The following is a 21,588-nucleotide window of genomic DNA, read 5'->3' on the forward strand; positions in this document are numbered from 1 at the left end:
TTGTGTAAAACATGAGTGAGAGTTAATTTGTGTTTAAAATGGTTAAACTACCTTTATTAATTAAATAATTAAATAAATGAAATTGTTTTAACGAATCTTTTTTTTTATTACGTTTTTATAAAAGCTTTATTTTTTCCTCCCCCACCCCACATTTAAAGGCTAGTTAACGGTACATGTTCCTAACTTGCTACCTATAGCATAAATGTTAAAACATCAACAAAATGTCCAAAAGAAAGTGTGGAAGTGATATAAGAAGCTTTTTAGTGAAGCAGCCACGCACAGTAAGTTACTTTGCTTAACACGAAAACATATTTAACTTACATGAATATAGACATACTGTCGCTAATCATGTTTTCTGGCGGCCACTGGAGCGCGCTGTGATTTAATACAAAACTGAATTAAAGGACTATGAACTAAAGACTTGTATACTTTTTGTTTTAATTCTGAAAATAATTGTGTTTTAATTGTCATAACATAGAATTGTCCTGTTGCCTAAAAGTGCTTTAACTATTATTCAGCCTTCAATGATGGACAAATGCCAATATATTGCTTATGATTGCAAATGTAAACATTTAACTTAGATCCCAAAATGAATTATTTACTTCTTACATAACTTAATTGTTCATATAACACTTAATCATGACTTGTAATAATAACCGTGACTTGTGACTTTTTAACAATGCCTCAAAGTGAATTCACCTCGTCGTCCACCTTCTAGTCATCACTTGATCACTTGATGACTACAGTGAGTGATGATTTGACTTGTGGACCAGAGATATTGTCCAATTAATCTTCTCAAAAATCTCAAATAAAATATTTCAACCTTGAAACAGTATCCAAACAATACGAACATCGTAAAAAGAAAGGTACAGGATCTGTAGACTAATTATAGGGAAAGGAAACTACATATCCCATGACGCATATCGCGTATCTCGCGATAGTTTCACAACGAGACTTAATATTCATCTTTGAGGACGTTGAAAAGCTTGAAATGTGTTAAATTAATGAATTAGATTATGAAGAGTGACGATTTGTAGATGGTGCTTTTCCTTTAATATATACCTTACGCCATCTATTTTTCAGTTACTTTTTAAAAGTGGTGGGGACAATATCGAGTCTGGTAAAAAGTGGTGGGGACATGTCCCACCCGTAAATTACGCCTATGGTGAAAACACACCCAGAGCAGTGGGCAGCCAATGTTGCGGTGCCCGGGGAGCAGTTGGGGGTTCGGTGCCTTGCTCAAGGGTCTCACACCTCAGTCGTGGTATTGAGGGTGGAGATATTGTTGGTTATTCACTCCCCCACCTACAGTCCCTGCCGGACCTGAGACTCGAACCCACGACCTTCAGGTTACAAGTCAAACTCTCTATCCACGTCAGCCCCTTTTAGCCTTTTAATAGCCTACAGGGGAAAAAATGTCAAATAAAACAATAATTTGATTTTTTAAATGTTTGTTGTTCAACAGCTAGTGTGTAGGCTATATATATATAGGCTAAAACTTCTAATAATAATAATAATACCTTTAATTTTTAGGCGCATTTCGAGGCACTCAAGGACACCATATACATTATATAAAAAAAAACTATAAATATAAAACAATCCAAAATACAGAGTTATACAAAACACACAAGCATACAAATCAAACAATCAAATCACTTAAAGCTATTCTAAACAGAGTTTTGATCTGAGCTTTTAAAAGGGAAATAGAATGCAGCTGACAAATATGCAATGTCAAAGAATTCCATAATAGGGCTAAAAGCCCTACCACCAAAGGATCTCAACTTAAAATATGGAACTTTCAATAAGTCTGCAGAGGATGATCTCAAAGAACATGAAGGAATGTACAAATGAAAAAGATCTGAAAGATAAACAGGAGCCAGATTCAGGGAGCCAGGGATCAGATACAAGTGCATTATACAAATGTACAAAAAACAAAATGTAGTGCATTGCTGTACCACACAGTGAAGTTAAAAGTGAGGACTGTTTATGGCAGAAATCCATTGGGCTTCTTCAACGACAAGAGAAAGATCTGAAAAGAACCTGATGTAGAATGTCTTGCTATGTCATTTTTTTTACCACCCAAAATGTGTCAAGAAATCTAGTAGCCTATCTTAGGAATACAATTTTTTATTGGGAAGAATCGGTAACAAGAATCTTAACAAAGTTGACTAACCATCCAAATGCTCTACCACAATATGCAGTGCCAGAGATGTGCTGTCATCGATTAACCTTTTGTGCAGCTGCATGTAAAACTGTAGGTTCTTGGAACACTATCCCAGAATTACAACATTACAAAAGGCTTCCCTGGAGGAAGTGACAAGCAGTGATCATAACAGGAGGGCTCAGAAATTCTAACGAAAGTAACATATCGTTGAGGCATGTCCAATCAATCCTCACACACACCCACAACAAAAAATCTACATACACTTTGTAGGTGGGTGAGACGGCGGATGACAAAGTTTTGAGGCCACTGCTATAAGTTTATGGTAAAAGAGGAAAGGACCTCTAGATATATAAGATGGAGATTCGGGAACATTTGCAGAAGTCTTGGCACAGAGGAAGACCCAGAGTACCCAACTCTAAAACCTTGCCTGCGAAGACCTTAGACACAAACCAACAAAGAAGATACAAGTAAGTCTTTATAAGATTAAGTACAACTCAATTAGTTTGTTTTCTGCTTTCTGTTGACAAGCAAGCATGATATGTTTTGTTTTACAGTGCGTTCGTTGATGTTCACCCTTCTACTGATGCTGTGTGTGAGATCTGGCAGATTTGCACCATATGGGAACCACACTTTGTATAAAAGGAGTCTAGAAACCTGCAAACATATAAGGCTGCAGGCTGAAAGGATAATAGAAATGTTAATCAATGAAAATGTGAGTTTGTGTAATAAATGTTAATCTGTTTTTGGTTGGTTTATAATCTAATGCTAATTCCATTTGTGTATTTAGTTCACACTTACTCCAAGCAGTACTATCTCTTTAGAAAATGACAGTGGAGCGGTAAGTTACTGGTTGACATTTTACTTTTGACATTTTTTTTTAGCTATCGATTGGAAATGCTTAGCCACTGTACTGTATCTGATAAGATATGTATTTATTCTTTTCTCAGGCAAAGTGTGTAGTTTTACAGAAACTTGGTGATTATTATAACTGCGAGGTGACATTCCAGAATCATGGCATTAAAATCAAGAACGAAATTCAAGGCCTGATTGATAACTTACAGGTAATGAAGTGTTCTAGATGGATGCAGTACAAATTACACAAGATGAGGTACAATGTTTCTTTGTATTTGCAGATGCTCAGATGCTCAGATGAAGAAAAAATGTGCAATTTATCAAATCTCACATGCCCCTTGGAAATTCAACAACTCTCTATGTGGGACAAAACTAAAGCGTTTGTGGACCAGGTCATTGGGGTGTGTTTACATACTATGCAACATGTGTGTCCTACATTGTCTTAAAAAGCTAAACTTACTGGGAATATCCTGACATTTTTATATTTATTCATCATATAATATGTCATTAATGTTTTTTTAATATGATATGTTTTGGACTTTGTTTGTGTATCTGACATTTCCTCTGGTATATATTGTAAATATGCCTTTTTTATGGCAATATATTTATTTCAATAAAGATTTTTTGAAAAAAATAAATGTACTTTTTAATATTTACAGTAGTATTTATCTGATCTGTTTCAACATGTTTAAAAATGCAAAAAAAAAAAAAGGAAAAGAAAAATACACAGCAAGTGAATTTCAAATCAAGAGTTTATTTTCCATTTCATGAAGCAGTTTCCATTTCCCAGTTGATGAAACGACAGTTATGGTATCAACTGTATGAATAACAAAATACTACAAAATTCAAAATGTTTTTCAAAAAATAGGAAATAAATAGAATCTAAATGACAAAAATTGAAAGAACAGGGTTTTTACTCTTTTATAAAGCTCCTTTTTGTGGAAACATTAAGACTCAGAGATGGATGAGGGAAGCAATGACATGAAACAAACTGATGATGAACATGAACCTGTCCCTTTTTCCCCTGGAACTTGACACCTTATTACGGAATTCAACTTAATCGCTCCCTGTTTTTTTCTGTTCTTAACAAATAATCATCAACCAATCCTCTAGAAAACATGACTCTGATCAAGTACAGATGCTATTGCCAAAAGTTTTCAGCATCCACCTGATGACCAGAATATAATGATCGGACACCTGATAATGATGTTTGGTTTTAATACCAATTAATTGGCCCTTGGTCAGATGAGGGTTCTTTTAAAGGAGAAAAGGCAGGCAAAACATCTTTTCCCATCATACAGGCACAACAATAAAACTAAAGCAGTCACATTGAAAATATTTCAGAAAATCATTTTGAAAGTAATGATTCAACGTGAGCATGAGAGTTCCAAAACCCCAGCCCCACAAAAATGTGACTGCAAGCGGGGACTTGTACAAAGAAAGTTTTATTTGAAGAAATAAAGAAACTTTAATGAAGCACAGTTTAGCTGGCAAACCCAAATAAAAGATCATAAGCCACACGGTTTGAAGAATGTAAATAGTATTTCTTACTTTTAAATTTGATTCTTTGCTGAATAGGAGGCATATAAGAGAGTTTCAGTTACAAGGATGCGTTCCAGGTAAGTTTTGCTTTTTGCACTGTCACATGACTGTGGGAATCTGAGGAAATTTAAATAAATGGCATGACAAAATAGAGATGATTGACATTTTGACTTGATAAAAAAAAAAAAACAATGGTTTGGAAACCAAACAAATAATCAAAAGAAAATGCCAGAAAACATAAGAGTATTGCATTCTGCAAAAAAAAAAAAAAAAAAAAAAGAAAAGAAAAAAAGATGTGGTAACATTAAACATAACTAATGGGACTTGGTATTATTTTCCCCAGAGGTTAAAAAATAAAACAAATTTAGCACTCTTCTTGGAGAATTTACTTTTTGAACTTACTACGTAAAAGCAACACCCCTAAACATATTTAATTAAAATGTTTTAGGGCACAAAAAAATTGTCTTCATAAATAAGATATATACATGAAAAAAATTATTAAATCAGGGATATGTGACAGTATGTGGTAAAACGTGTCTTTGACAGACATTTTCAGCGCTTTTGGGGTGTTACAGCTACATTGCTTAAAAGGGAAGCGAGTCATTTCTGTGCCAATAGCAGTACCAAACGTTTCCACTGTCTTTCATAGGTCAGTTAAAATGATAGTCCCACTAAATTCATTCCAGTGGATGAGCCAATGGTGTTATGTCTCAGCTGGTCAAATAAGGCATTTGGTGTCGCTAGTAATACAGAAATGACACGCATAGCCTTTAAAAAGCAACTCCTTTTATAAAATTAAAATCTTATTAAAATTTCAGTCTAAAATGAACACAGATGTATGTGTTTTCAACTTATTTTCAAAAATAAATAAATAATACAAATAAAAACAAACAAGCAAAAAAACAAAACTAAAGAAAAATGCGAAACCAATTGATATAGATAAGCTGAAGAATGTGGTAATGAGCACAAAACTTGTCCTTTTTATAAGACTGGATTCAATTTCCCTTCCTCTATCTGTCCCTAGCTCTGTTTCCCAGCATTCCTTTATCTGTGATTGTCCTGGTCCTGCTCTACGTTTCATTCATACTTCTCTGTTTATCACACTGAGGACCAAATTCGTTCTACACTGGATGCTTGCACTGCTTCCGTTCATCAGCCACTTTTCTGTCTGCCTCTCTGACTCAGACATACTCACACACGCACTCACACACATGCTCCTCCTTTCTAATCCCAGAAGATGTTGGTAATGTCTGAGTCCAGGCTGAAGATCCAGACCAGCAATGGGCCAGCTATGAGCACAAATGACCAGGACACACCCCTAAATGCCCGTCGCAGCTTGCCAATCACTCCACTGGCTGCGTTTCCATCCTCCTCCAGCTGCAGATCGCTGCCAGGCTCAATGTAGTTTCTGGCCAAAAACTTCAGGGCTTCATCCATTAAAATAACAGGCAGAGACATCTTCAGAACAGTCACCCATTGGGGCCAAGACAATGGCCGGATCTGAAATATGACCTACAGAGACAAACAGTAACAGACATAGCTACAGCTTACTGGAATAGTTCACTTAAACCTGAAAGTTCTGTTATCATTTACTCACCCTCCGATCATTCGAAACCCCGAGACTGACCACAGAACCACAAGCAATTAAATGTGCCGGTAAGTTTTTCTATGCTATTAGAAGCTACGATAGCTTTGTGTAAGTCACAAATATATGATCTCACATTAAGTGACCACATGGTTTCTGAGGATAAAGGTTTTTGGAATGACACACTATAGTTCAAAAACGGATCAGTAAGAGTTTTTCAAAGAAATTAATACTTTTGTTCAGCAAGGATGCATTAAGTTAAAGTAAAGTAACAGTACAGACGTTCTAATTGTTACAAAAACTATTTCAAATAATGTCGTTCTTTCGAACTTTGTATTCATTAAATAATCTTGAGCACCAAATCAGCATATTAAAATGATTTCTGAAGGATCGTGTGATGCTGAAGACTGGAGTAATGTTGAAAATGCAGCTATGCTGTCATAGAAATAAAAATAGTTATTTTAAATTTTAATAGTATTGAAATACTATTAAAATATACTAATACTATTCACAATATTGCTGTTTTTTTACAGCATTTTGATCAAATAAATGTAGCCTTGGCGAGTATAAAACTTTTGAATATACTATAAATAACGTCAAATATTCCATAAATGTATGACTGGGTTATGAATTACTTTATTACCCTCAGTCATTTCCTTAGTTTTTTTGGGAAGCCTTTCATCATCTGTGAAATTTGTAGCAAATCCATCATTTCCTGTTTGATTAGGCAACGCCTTTCATTGTGGTTTATAACAGACAGGCATGCACAAGCCCAAACTAATAAAAGAACACATTCCTCACATTTACTCATAATACCCAAGTATTTTTTCGGAGATTGTACTGCATCATCTTCCAAAATCCAGATGCATACTTACAGGAAGAGGGTCCACATATAAGATCAGGAAGTGTAAGGCCATGGAGAGACAGATGGCTCCCACCAGCCAGGGGTTTGACCATGGAGGCATTTTGAGAAGAGATTGATTTTCTGACAAACTGAAACATACACACACACACAAAGTCAATAAGAGCAGTTGACACTTCCCTGCTGTCTTAAAGTCAAACACACAGTAGGTAGAATGATCTGCCATTTTCAGCATGATTAATGTTCAGACAAACTTATTGTTTCAAAATCTAAATTATATTTATGACATTAAATTAAATGTATTTACACTACCGTTTAAAGGTCTGGAGTCCATAACCTTTTTTGTTTTTTGGAAAGAAATTAAAACTTTTAATTTCCAGTAAATTATGTTCTATTCGTTTAATAATCTTGAAGAAAATATATCACGGTTTCCACAAAAATATTAAGCAGCATAAGGAATGAGGAATAAGAAATGAGTGAATCAGCATTTTAGAATGATTTCTGAAGGATCATGTGACACTAAAGACTTGAGTATTTACATATATTTACATCACAGGACTATTTTTATTTTTATTTTTTATATATTTTAAAATTACATTTTTAAATATATTCAAATAGGCAAGATATTTATTGTAATAAATCACATTTATCTAAATTGTAATAGTGTTTTACAATATTACTAATTTTAATGTATTTTTGTCTTGGTTGATTAAAAATCTGAAAGACCCTAAAAGTTTGCATGATAGAGTATGTATTAGATATACAATATACTGTATACAAATAATAACAAACACTGTAGAGCAAGTTATTTGTTAGTAACTTGGCATGAAAATACCAAGTCAAAACTGTATACATACACTCACCGGCCACTTTATTAGGTACACCTGTTCAATTGCTTGGTAACACAAATTGCTAATCAGCCAATCACATGGCAGCAACTCAATGCATTTAGGCATCTAGATGTGGTGAAAACGACTTGCTGAAGTTCAAACCGAGCATCAGAATGGAGAAGAAAGGGGATTTAAGTGACTTTGAACGTAGAATGGTTGTTGGTGCCAGACGGGCTGTCTGAGTATTTCAAAAACTGCTGATCTACTGGGATTTTCACGCACAACCATCTCTAAGGTTTACAGAGAATGGTCTGAAAAAGAGAAAATATCCAGTGAGCGGCAGTTGTGTGGACGAAAATGTCTTGTTGATGTCAGAGGTCAGAGGAGAATGGGCAGACTGGTTAGAGATGATAGAAAGGCAACAGTAACTCAAATAACCACTCGTTACAACCAAGGTATGCAGAATACCATCTCTGAACGCACAACACGTCGAACCCTGAAGCAGATGGGCTACAGCAGCAGAAGACTTCACCGGGTGCCGCTCCTGTCAGCTAAGAACAGGAAACGGAGGCTACAATACGCACAGGCTCACCAAAATTGGACAATAACAGATTGGAAAAACGTTGCCTGGTCTGATGAGTCTCAATTTCTGCAGCAACATTCAGATGGTAGGGTCAGAATTTGGCGTAAAGAACATGAAAGCATGGATCCATCCTGCCTTGTCTCGAAGGTTCAGGCTGGTGGTGGTGGTGTAATGGTATGGTGGATATTTTCTTGGCACACTTTGGGCCCCTAAGTATCAATTGAGCATCGTTTAAACACCACAGCCTACCTGAGTATTGTTGCTGACCATGTCCATCCCTTTATGACTACAGTGTACCCATCTTCTGATGGCTACTTCCAGCAGGATAATGCACCATGTCACAAAGCTCAAATCATCTCAGACTGGTTTCTTGAACATGACAATGAGTTCACTTTACTCATATGGCCTCCACAGTCACCAGATCTCAATCCAATAGAGTACCTTTGGGATGTGGTGGAACGGGAGATTTGCATCATGGATGAGCAGCCGACAAATCTGCAGCAACTGCGTGATGCTATCATGTCAATATGGACCAAAATCTCTGAGGAATGTTCCCAACACCTTGTTGAATCTATGCCACGAAGAATTAAGGCAGTTCTGAAGGCAAAAGGGGGTCCAACCCGGTACTAGCAAGGTGTACCTAATAAAGTGGCCAGTGAGTGAATATACAGTGCCCTCCATAAGTATTGGAACAGTAAAGACAAAATTGCTCTGTTGGCTGTGGAGTCAAGACATTTGCAAATATGATTAAAAGATGAATATGAGACAAAACCACAGAATGTCACATTTTATTATTAGCCGTTTCAACACATATATGTTTTACCAAATAAAAAGAACAGCACTTTTAGAGTTCATCCCACTTGTTGATGTGAGCATAAGTATTGGGACAGTTGAACATAAGGCAGATATAAAAGATTAAAAGCTATTTTTTAGTTGCACATCCCTTGCGCACAATTACAGCAGTGAGTCTGTGACCCATAGACATCACCAGACTCTTGGGCTGTTTCTCAATATGCGTTCTTCAGCGATCTTGCGTCCTTGTGTTCTCGTTCTACGTCATCATTAACCGCCGAAGTTCATTTCCAATTCTCAAGAACGCAAGTATAGAGGATGCATGAAAGTGCCCGGATATGTTCTTGAAATTGAGGATGCATCGAGTGCAGACTTGAGAGAATCGAGCCGTTAGAAATCCCAGAAGACGTTGTGGGCGGCCAGTGTACGGAAGCCTGTAAGCTTTAAACTAGTGATCGACCGATATTGATTTTTTATAACCGATACCGATACCAATTATTTGCATGTCTATGTGCCCGATAACCGATATGCAGAACCGATATTTATTTACTGTTATAAAGTAAATAAATGACTGCGTGAAGTAAGTCCATACTTCACTTTGGTTTTTCCTCCTTTCAGTCATCTTAACAAAAAATGTTTTGAGAATTAGCAGTCTTTCATGCAGGGCTCTAGACTCATTCTTCCCACTGATCTCACTTTTGCGCACGAGCACATAATTTGGTTGCAATTTGTTTTTTGTTTTTGCTACAACATTTGATTAATCAATGCATGCTGATGAACTTTTATCATAGTTTATAGTTATATGGTAACGAACGTTTTCAACATTCAACTCGTTCTTTTTCATCTGTATTATTTGTGATTTAAATTTTGTGAACAGGAATTCCTTTTTTCGTGCGCTTTTTACTTTCAAATTTGCGATCTTGGTGTCACATTTTACAAGAAAAGATCATTGTCTGTTTTGCTTATATCTATACACCTTTAACTTTTTAAGACTAAAACAAAAGATGGATTCATTGTTATTCTTAATTAAAAAGTGCAACAACAATAAAACAGTACGTTGACAATGACAAACTCTTACATAACATTTACTAACAAAAACGAATAAGACGAGGCATATGGCATAGGACACACCACATGCTGTACTATATACCGTATATTACAGAATGTTTAGCAAACTCTGAGGAAGCAAATAAATATTAATATATATATTTTTTTTTAATTAAGGAAAGCCTCCATAGCATAACCTGAGGTAAACAGCAAAGATAACAAGCTTCTCAAAACGAAAACAAAAAGAAAAGTAAAACTAAACTGGCTGTAGCTGACAGGAGTTTTTTCTACAAGAATACCACCACGTTCACCTTCTCTGGTTTAAGAAGCGGTCTTTTACTTTAGTTTGAAAACAAATCCATCCGTTGCGCTCCATCCGCGACGCGCACCTTCACGCTCGTGCTGACGCAGCGAGTATGAACCAGGCTCTACCCACTAAGCGCTCGCGCTGAATGCACCTCTCTTCACGTGATCAGTGAAATCTGACTCCTGCTATTCACCTTATTTTTCATGTAAACGCGGACGCCGCCATTTTCGAACTATAATGTGTCAGATTTCCGGTAAAGCACTTCCGCTAATATTAGTTGTATTGTGATTACGTAGTTTTGCGTCGACTGTGTAGGTTTTACAGGCTAGTTAACTTTTAATATGGACTACAGAAAGACTGGCGTACTTTGCGCAGTTAGGGGGTGTCATAATAGCTGCAAAAAATACCTGCAAGACATTTGTTTTGATCATAATCCACGCACAAGAGCTGAATGTGGATGTGGGGCACCCTATGATTTGCACGCACCTCCGAAGGGTGAAGAAGCTATTTTCAAGACCTTATATTACTTTTTTCTCCCTGTATATGCACACACACAAACACAAATCATAATGTCAAGATGCAATTTATTTTGATTCCCCCCCCAACATACACTGAAAATGATACAGTTTAGCAGTGCTAGGTAAATAAACACCAATTCGTCACTTTTTCAAAACTCATGGAACAAAAGGAAACACATATTTAAGTTATTTTATAACTTATTTTGGATGCTATTAATCCGACCTAATGCTGCACAGCACAGTAATCAGTTTACGGATAAGGACCAAAAAATTTCATTACTAATTTAAAACTATCAACAAGTGCTTTCACAGATGAAAGAGATAAAACATGTCATCATTTACTCATCATTTACTGATATTTACTCACATCATTCCAATACTTTGAATACTTTCCTCAGTGGAACAAAAAAGGAGACATTATTCAGAATGTTAGCCACAGTCACCATTCACTTTCATTGCATATTTCACTGCATATTTTGTCCATGAAATTAATGGTGAATGATGCTAACATTCTGAATGCACATTTGCGCCACTTTGGCTTGCATTCACGTCTGCTTTTAAAAACACGAAATCGCTGTCTATTTCATGTACCAGCACTCAACCGACTTTTCCGCTGTGCAGGTAACGTAGCTACTGATATGCCTCCGTGCTTTTATAATTCTGCATCGAAGACTCGTCTACTCCGAGCGACAACACAAAAAGACCTCATAAGTTATGGCAGGCCACTTTTTCATTTCATCCTCCCACTGTGTTATACACCGCGGGTGTGGTAAATATTTACCATCACGGCGTTTAACAGTGTTCTCCCACATCGCTCCTTACCTACAATGTAGCGAAACGGAAGTCTAACACATTATAAGGAAGTACGTCATCGTATTTACTTCCGCGTTGCAAAATAAGGTGAATAATGTGCTGCGGCTGGCAGCGCGCGCTGTATGAAGCAGACGCTTTGGAGCAGCGCAGACCTGGCACTCGTACAAATGCGACCACGTCAAATTTTAACTCGCAAACAATTACCATTTTGGTCGCAGTCTAGAGCCCTGTCATGTTCAATTTAATCTTCGTATTACAAGAATAAAAAACATTTTATTTATAAAAAGCTTTAGCAGCACCACTAATATTAGCAGTAAGCAAAATTAACATAGAAAGTCTAATGTTTTCAAATGGAGAAAATAAAGGAAAGGAGTCATATCAACTTCATTTTTAACTACAGTTTTAGTAGGTTTATAAGCTGTTTAATAGGATAAAGAGTGAAGAATAATTCACTGGATAATGTTAATTCACGGAATAATATTCTCTGGAATATTGGAATATAACAAGCATTGTATTTTATTGCATTTCTCAACTGGCATGCTCTAAATTATGCTGCTGACAGAGCGGTTTATATGCCTTTACACAGAACTATAGGCTACTCAAACTGCGATCGATCGCGGAGATAATAAATAATTAATTTCCATAGAGTTGTATTAATTTAGATGTTTATAAACAAAATAATGGTTATATAGTAAGTGTTAATACAATTTAGGGTGCTTCAAAAAAGTGAATCTTGTTAAAAGTTACATGCGGTGGCCGTGCTGAGCATTTCTTGAGCATCAACCGCTGAGTGAACTGCAATATGAAAGCGGCTTCACGAGACTAATGATGAGCATATAGACAACAGAGAGAGAATTACATTCAGCGCTTTTATTTCCAACATGCAATCATTCATGGCTGTATTATTTAATTCATGCAAAGTTACGTCTTTATTGGGAGAGGACTTGACGGATTATCTGTGACTCCGACTTCACGAGACTAATAGACCACAGAGAGAATTAAATTCAGCGCTTTTATTTCCACCATGTGCTAATTCATGGCTGTGTTATTTCAGGCAAAGTTATAGCCTATCTTTATAGGGACAGGGCTTGACAGAGTATCTTATTTATCATATTTCTTAGAGCCAAGTTGCATTTAAACTATATATCAGGCATTTATGTAATACATCTAATTTGTGCATTAATGCCTGTAATATTAAATAGTTTACTAACTACAGCAAATCAAGTACCTGCAAGCCGTTGCTGTCTCGTCTCCCCTCAGATGCGCTGCAATTGCGATCCTGCGCGCAATTCTGAAAACGTCCACAAGATGGCGGTGTTTATCGGGGAATCCGATATTACAAAACCGATATTCGATTATGGAAAAATGCTTAAATATCGGGAAAAATATCGGTAAATCGATATATCGGTCGATCTCTACTTTAAACTCGCTCTCGCAAATACTTGACGACTCTTGAAGTTGAAAGTAAACATTTATCGTTTTGGTTAATTTTAATAAAGTTATAAGACCCGGAGAAAGTCTGTATTTTTATTGGCATATTAAAATGAATCTTAACAATAAAACATATAATGCTGTAAAATAAAACACAATACAATTATATGAAAGTAATATATATATAATAGTATGAAATGTTTTAATAAATTATGACATTTTGTAATATTGTTCATTGGCCGCTGCTTATGCTGAGACTATGCGGTCAGTTAAGCAAGAACGCAGTACATCTCAGTTCTCATAAGTGTGCGTTCTGTGTTCTCGCATCCTTCCGAGTTCATTCTTCCAAGGAAGCTTGGCAAGACCGGTCTCCACGAGAACGCAAGTCCGTTCTTTGCGCTCTTGGAATTGAGAAACAGCCATTGTCTCATCCTTTGAAATACTTTTCCCAGCCTTAAATGCAGCCAATTCCAATTGTTGCTTGTTTTGGGGAGTTTCTGCCTTTACTCTCCTCTCCAGCTGGTGAAATTCATGTTCAATCGAATTTAAATCTGGAGATTGACTTGGGCAATCTAAGACTTTCCATTTCTTTGCCCTCATAAATTCCTTGACTGAACTGGCAGGGTGTTTTGGGTCATTGTCCTGATGCAATATGAAGCACTTCCCAATGAATCTGGTGGCATTCTCTTGAATATTGGTAGCCAAGATGGTTTTGTACCCTTCCAAATTCATTCTGCTACTGTCATCATACATTAAGTCATCAGTAAAGTTGAGAGGGCCTGTTCCAGAGGCAGCCATGCATGCCCGTGCCACGACACCACCACCACCATGCTTTACAGATGAGGCTGTATGCTTGGGATCATTGCAGTTCCCTTTTTTTCTCCACATTTTTGCTTTCCCATCACTTAGATAAATGTTCATCTTTGTCTCATCGGTCCATAAACACAGTTCCAAAACTCTTCTGGCTCATCTTTGTGCTTTTTTGCAAACTCTAATCTTGCCTTTCTATTTTTGGTGCTGGTCAGAGGTTTGTATCTTGCTGTGTAGCATCTGTAATTCTGTGTCAAATTCTCCTGAGGACAGTAGATTGTCAGAGCATCACCCCAGCTTTCTGGAAGTTGTTGGTGATTTTACAGACATGTCTTTTAGGGTTAATTTTCACAGCTTTTATGATTTGTCTGTCATCAACTACTGTTGTTTTCTCAGCCGATCAGGTCGTTGTTGGTTGCTGGTGGTTTCCAAACTCTTGATTTCTCCATGCCCTTTGTTTTTGCTAGAGCTCTAACTGACTTCCTCTTTTCTTTTAGCATCCAAATTGCTTGCTTTTCTCTCAAAGTCAGCTCCCTCGTCTTCATCCTGGTTTGTGTGTGTCATCATCGAATACAAGATTCAGAATGCAGAAGTAATGGATAACTGATACGACACATTCCCTGCTTTTAATATCTGAAGAATTAATGCAACAGGACACAGCTGATCACTTAGAAAGTCCTGTGAGGCAACTGTTCCAATACTTATGGAGGGCACTGTACGCCATGTGTGCTATTCTTCACATTCAACAGTGATTTCTGTCATTACAGGATTTTTAAAAAGTCACATACCTGTTGAGGGCATTGCACATCTCTATAGTGACCAGCACAGACAGCGCCATAGTCATTGGATATGGAGATTCGAACACTGAGCACTGCACTCCTGCAAACTCAGCATGACCTTCACCGCACTGCAGGTAGTGAGACTATAGAAGAAACAACAGAGAAAAATGATATTTACTTTAACGTAGGGTCAACAAAAATGAAAACTTTCTGGTTTAAGACAAAACAAGACTCAAATCGCTACTCTTTGACACTTCAGTAAATTAATTTGTTTTTGAGAACTTTTTTTATTACCAGCTGGTAAAAAGTGAGCTTTGGTCCATCATGAGCTGCCATGAACCACCAGGCAGCAGCTCCAACTGTTGCTGCCCCAACATAACCTACAAAACAAAGAAAGAAAGATATGGCAGTGCAACTTAACAAATCAACATTTTAAGAGTGAGTTCATTGGTTCTTTAAATTTAATTCATGGTCTGAAAGAGTGTAAGAAAGTTCAGCCTGTTGCCTATTCTCTCGTGTTTACTTCGGCTGGGTTGACATTGACAATACTGATTAATCAATTATGATTGGTCTTCATTTTAATGAACCAACATTGATTCTGAAATTCTGAAGTGAGATGCTGTTTTCTTTTGAGGCATGAATAAAAATTTCACTATGACTAGTAGACCATATCTCCCATCCAAAAATCGCAATAAGCTTTGTGTTTTGATATTTTTGATATGAAACAAAGTCTCAGCATTCAAATCTGTCAACTGAAATGCAAACAATAAATACCATTTTGATGCTTTTTAATGTAGTGTGACAGATATACACGATATTACATATTCATCATAGTCTTACTTAAAGGGATAGTTCACCTAAAAATGTTCACCATTTATTACGCACCCTCTTGTCGTTCCAAACCCATAAGACCTTCGTTCATCTTCAGAACATATTTTTGATGAAATCCGAGAGCCCTCTGACCCTCCCATAGATAGCAATGTAACTGACACATTCAAGGCCCAGAAAGGTAGTCAGGACATCGTTAAAATATGACATCAGTGGTTCAACCGTTATTTTATGAAGCTATGAGAATAGTTTTTGTGTGCAAAGAAAACAAAACTAACTTTACTCAATAATTTCTTCTCTTTCATGTCAGTCTTCGACACGTGTTCACGAGAGTACCACGACGCATGCGTGCGGTGTTCTGATGTAAAATCTGGATACACTGCGCCTTTTTACAAGCAGAGGAAGACACATGCTGTACATGTCTTTGTAAACACTGATTTAGACAGAGAGGATGTCTTGCAATTTTTTGCCTAGCCTTAATTATTTGAACCAGAATATACAGATGATGAACTAAGAGAGATGAATGTTCGATGTCAAAACACCGGTGTCAGCAGCAGCAACATGTATGCGTAATGGTAGTCTTGTAAACGTGTGTCGAAGACTGACACGGAAGAGAAGAAATTGTTAAATAAAGTCATTATTTTTGTTTTATTTGCACACAATAATATTCTCATAGCTTTATAGCATTATGGTTGAACCACTGATATCATGTGGACTATTTTAATGATGTCCTTACTACCTTACACTTAAACGTGTCAGTTGCATTGCTGTCTGTCAGGGTCAGAAAGCTCTCGGAGTTTATAAAAAATATCTTAATTTGTGTTCTGAAGATGAACGAAGGTCTTACGGGTTTGGAACAACATGAGGGTGAGTAATTAATGGCAGAATTTTCATTTTTGGGTGAACTACCCCTTTAACCTGTTAATGATGTCTCATTTACTGTACGTTTGAATAAATCAATCAATCAGTAGAATGAAAACATCTTTTTATGACAGCCACCGTTTAAATGTTAAATATTTCAACAATAAATTGGGAAAAAAAAATTGCAAACATTTCATTGGTCTTTTCTTGATTTTTAACATGCTGCTTAGGACATTTATGAGGATTTGAGTTTTGAACAAAATAACTGTGAAAGATGACACAAATATAGGTGTGATCGTTGATCATGTTTGGATTAGAATGGGCCAGATGGCTGAGACCAAATCTAATAACTGCTGCACACCTCACACAAAGCTGTTTGTTAGACACACAAGGACAAAATGGATCCGTTTCACATTTATACTATGTTTTACTGCTTGTCTGGCATAACTGTTAAAATTTAAGAGCATGTTTGTCTCTGTAACAAGGAATGTCACAAAGAAAAACCCTGCACTTTAGTGGATACCCTAAGAAGAAGGGGTAAGAAGAGGGGTTTTATTCTGCATCATTAACTGAAATCCAAAAAAATAATGACATCACTTTTACAGAATCTGGTCTAACCTGATCAATAACATTATTCTACACTTTTTTAGGAGCGACACTATTTTTTTATTTTTAAATTGACACAACCCATATGATACAGTGCTGCTTGAAAGTGTGTGAACCCTTTCGAATTTTCTATATTTCTGCATAAATATGACCCAAAACATCATCAGATTTTTGCAGTAACAGTACGTCCTGAAAGTAGACAAAGAGAACCCAATCAAACAAATGAGACAAAAATATTTTCAATCGTAACGTTATGAAGCGACGAGAATACTTTTTGTACGGAAATAAAACAAAAATATAGCTGCAAGCAGCGATGACGGGCCCAAGCCGTCAGCATACGCCACCCCGGTGGCATCGATAAAACGGTGCCCAGCGAGCACAAGCATCACAGTAACCCTCTGGCAGTTTGGTTTTAAGGGATACGGCAATTAAAGGGTTAATCCAAACCATCAACTCTGTGAAACACACACACACACAGAACAACATATAAAACTTTCAATTCTGTGAAAATATATTTTTCATTGGTATTTGATGTTAGTTAATGCATTTACTAATGCTAACAACTGAGAAATTATTATAGTTACCAAAGCTTTTAATGATTTATACGCATTTTTTAATTATTTATTTTTCCATTAACTAACATGAATAATTTTTTCTAACACAAATTAATAAAGTAAAAAATATATTGTTAATATTTAATGTTATTTGTGAATTAACCAATCTTAAAAACCTATATTATTTAACTGTTGTTAGTTAACATCATTAATAAATATATACCATTTAATGTTGATCAAAATCAATTCCAAAATGTGTTAATATATTATTACATTTTAAAGGTTTATTTTTTGAACATGACTATTTTTCTAATATTAAAAATATTTTGTTCATTGTTAGCTCATTGTAAGTTCATACTAATCAATGAAGAATTAACATGCTGTAAAATATATATTTTTCATTGTTAGTTCATGTTAATTAATGCATTCCCTACTGTTAACAAATGAGACTTAATTATAAAGTGTTATCAAAACCTTTAATGCTTTATAAGCATTTTATTGAGAAGTTTAAACAGACCCTCTCTCTCTCTCTCTCTCCCCCTCCACACTCACTGAACTCACACAGTCAGTCACCCACCCAGTCACCCACCGCACACATTAGAAGCACAGTGACAGGAGAACTCTGATAAGTTTGAAAATTTTCTGCTCTCCATAGTGTATTGTAAATTCATTAAATTAATCACATATCCTCAGACTGTCTTGTTCTGTGTATGTAATTTTTTATGAAGTGTTTGGAAGATGCTCTTAAAAGATAAAAAAAAAAAAAGTGTTCTTTTTTACTGTAACTTTAATAAATTGCCATTAAATCACCGTTCAAGATATCCTAAATCCGTCCGCAATGAAGCATCTTCAGTATCTTGGAAGCATGTGAAAAAATGTTTGGTGTGAATTTTTGGTTTCTGCTTGGGAGGAGTATGAATTTATTTATAGCCCGTTTAAAAAAAAAAAAAACACATAAAAAAAAAATAGCCGATTTCCTGTTGGTCGTAACTAATGACTGTAAATTAGAAAGTTGTCCGGATTAATAAGAACAATTTATGTACCGAGTTTGGTGTCTGTAGCTATCATTATATATATATAATCATTAATAATTATATACCATTTAATGTTGATCAATATTAATTCCAAAATGTGTTTATATATTATTACATTTTAAAGTTTATCTTTTGAACATGACTATTTTTCTAACATTAAAAAGATTAATAAATGCTTTAAAAAAAATGTTCTTTGTTAGTTCATACTATCATGGAAGAATTAACATGCTGTAAAAATATATTTTTCATTGTTAGTTCACGTTAATTAATGCATTTCCTAATGTTAAGAAATGAGACCTTATTATAAAGTGTTATCAAAATCTTTAATGATTTATAAGCATTTTTTAAAGATTTTTAAAAAAACAGACCCTCTCTCTCTCTTTCTCTCTCTCACCCAGCTCCTCAACTCACACAGTCACTGACAGCCCACCCCACCCCCACCCCTCACTCAGTAGCAGTGACAGGGAGATCTCACTCAGAGGCAGTCTAACAGCTCTCTGATAGTTTTTAAATTTTCTTCTCACCATAGTCTATTGTAAATTCATGAAATTAATCACATATCCTCAGACTGTATTGTTCTGTGTATGTAATTTTTATGAAGTGTTTGGAAGCTGCTCTTAAAAGATAAAAAAAAAAAAAGTTTTCTTTTTTACTGTAACTTTAATAAATTGCCATTAAATCATCGTTCAAGATATCCTAAATCCGTCCGCAATTTAACATCTTCAGTATTTTGGCGTCATGAGAAAAAATGTTTTGTGTGATTTACGTGTTTCTGTTTGGAGGAGTATGAATTTGTTTACAGCCCGTTTTTTTAAAAAACCCACATTAAAATAAATATAGCCGACGTCCTGTTGGTCGTAGCTAATGATTGTAAATTAGAAAGTTGTCCGGATTAATTAGAACAATTTATGTACCGAGTTTGGTATCTGTAGCTAAAACTAACCCCCCCATTTTTGACAAAAGGTGGCGCTATAGAGTGCCTCTTCCACGCCCGTTTATGAGCTTTTTCCAGTGTCTAACTATCATTAATACTCATATGTGTGTTGAGTTTCATGACATTCTAAACATGTTATCTGCCTCAAAATCACCAGAAACGAATTTTCAACTTTGACACGTTGCCATGGTAACATAATTTTAGATATCAATATTCCCTTCACAGTTTTACATCGGCCGTGTTTTGACATTATTCTGGTGAAGTTTGAAGCAAATCGAGTAAAAAGAAGATGCTGAATTCACAGAATTTTGAAAACGACACACTTCCTGCAGCCAGTTGGTGGCGCTATAACTTTCAGTCATAATAGTCACATCTATCCGATCGGCATCATACAACGAACAAATCACTGAAGTTTGATCTGCATCATACAATGTATGTGGACGTTATTAGGCATTTCCTGGGTCTCATTTTTCGCCATAACTTCATCGCCTCGCCACGGGCAAACCGTTCGACATATCAAAAATATCTTCGCAATTTAGCGTCCCCAATGTCTTGAGATCATGTTCACCGAGTTTGGTGGCAATCGTATGGAAATCCTCAGAGGAGTATATCAAATTCCAGAGCATGCGCTTTTTAAACAGCCCTGAATAGCCGACTTCCTGTTGGGCGGAGCCTAAAACATGCAGCGTGAAAGTTGTTCAGCTCAATGAGTTCTATATGTGTACCGAGTTTCATATGAATACGTGCAAGTATGTGTGAGCTATACATCAAGCTTTCTGACAATTTTGCAGGGGGCGCCGTAGAGCCCCTGTGCCACGCCCGGGTCCCAGCCTCAGCGGCGTCCTAATGGCCGCAGGTTCCAATGTGTGTGCCAATTTTCAAGAGTTTTCGGGCACGTTAAGGCCCCCAAAAGTACCCGGATAGTCGAAATAAAAAATAATAAAAAAAAAATAAAATAAAAAAAAAATAAAAAAAAAAATATAGCTGCGAGCAGCGATGACGGGCCCAAGCCGTCAGCATACGCCACCCCGGTGGCATCGATAAAACGGTGCCCAGCGAGCACAAGCATCACAGTAACCCTCTGGCAGTTTGGTTTTAAGGGATACGGCAATTAAAGGGTTAATCCAAACCATCAACTCTGTGAAACACACACACACACAGAACATATAAAACTTTAAATTCTGTGAAAATTTATTTTTCATTGGTAGTTGATGTTAGTTAATGCATTTACTAATGCTAACAAATGAGAAATTATTATAGTTACCAAAGCTTTTAATGATTTATAAGCATTTTTTAATTATTTATTTTTCCATTAACTAACATGAATAATTTTTTCTAACACAAATTAATAAAGTAAAAAATATATTGTTAATATTTAATGTTATTTGTGAATTAACCAATGTTAAAAAACAACATTATTTAACTGTTGTTAATTTACATCATTAATAAATATATACCATTTAATGTTGATCAAAATCAATTCCAAAATGTGTTAATATATTATTAAATTTTAAAGTTTTATCTTTTGAACATGACTATTTTTCTAATATAAAAAATATTTTGTTCATTGTTAGTTCATTGTAAGTTCATACTATCAATGAAGAATTAACATACTGTAAAATATATATTTCATTGTTAGTTCATGTTAATTAATGCATTCACTACTGTTAACAAATGAGACTTAATTATAAAGTGTTATCAAAACCTTTAATGCTTTATAAGCATTTTTTAAGGATTTTATTGAGATGTTTAAACAGACCCTGTCTCTCTCTCTCTCCCCCTCCACACTCACTGAACTCACACAGTCAGTCACTCACCCAGTCACCTACCGCAAACATTAGAAGCACAGAGACAGG

The 21,588-nt window shown here is 35.9% G+C and overlaps 1 protein-coding gene across 2 annotated transcripts in view; it reads right to left on the reverse strand.

Annotated features, from left to right (window-relative positions):
* Positions 1-3,750: 3,750 nt before the first annotated feature.
* Positions 3,751-21,588, reverse strand: part of LOC306874089 (sarcoplasmic/endoplasmic reticulum calcium ATPase 2-like) — a 55,270-nt gene continuing 37,432 nt past the window's right edge. Inside the window, exons 20-23 of one of the 2 annotated variants that reach the window (XM_079423830.1) lie at positions 15,210-15,295; positions 14,925-15,058; positions 7,019-7,136; positions 3,751-6,070 (exon numbers count right to left, since the gene is read on the reverse strand). In XM_079423830.1, coding sequence (XP_079279956.1) covers positions 5,783-6,070; positions 7,019-7,136; positions 14,925-15,058; positions 15,210-15,295 — 626 coding nt within the window. In that variant the 3' untranslated portion in view covers positions 3,751-5,782. The remainder of the gene's footprint in view (positions 6,071-7,018; positions 7,137-14,924; positions 15,059-15,209; positions 15,296-21,588) is intronic. The other variant, XM_079423829.1, reaches the window with a different exon arrangement.

The sequence above is a fragment of the Barbus barbus genome (genome assembly GCF_936440315.1).
Source record: "Barbus barbus genome assembly, chromosome: 8".
Lineage (NCBI taxonomy): Eukaryota > Metazoa > Chordata > Actinopteri > Cypriniformes > Cyprinidae > Barbus > Barbus barbus.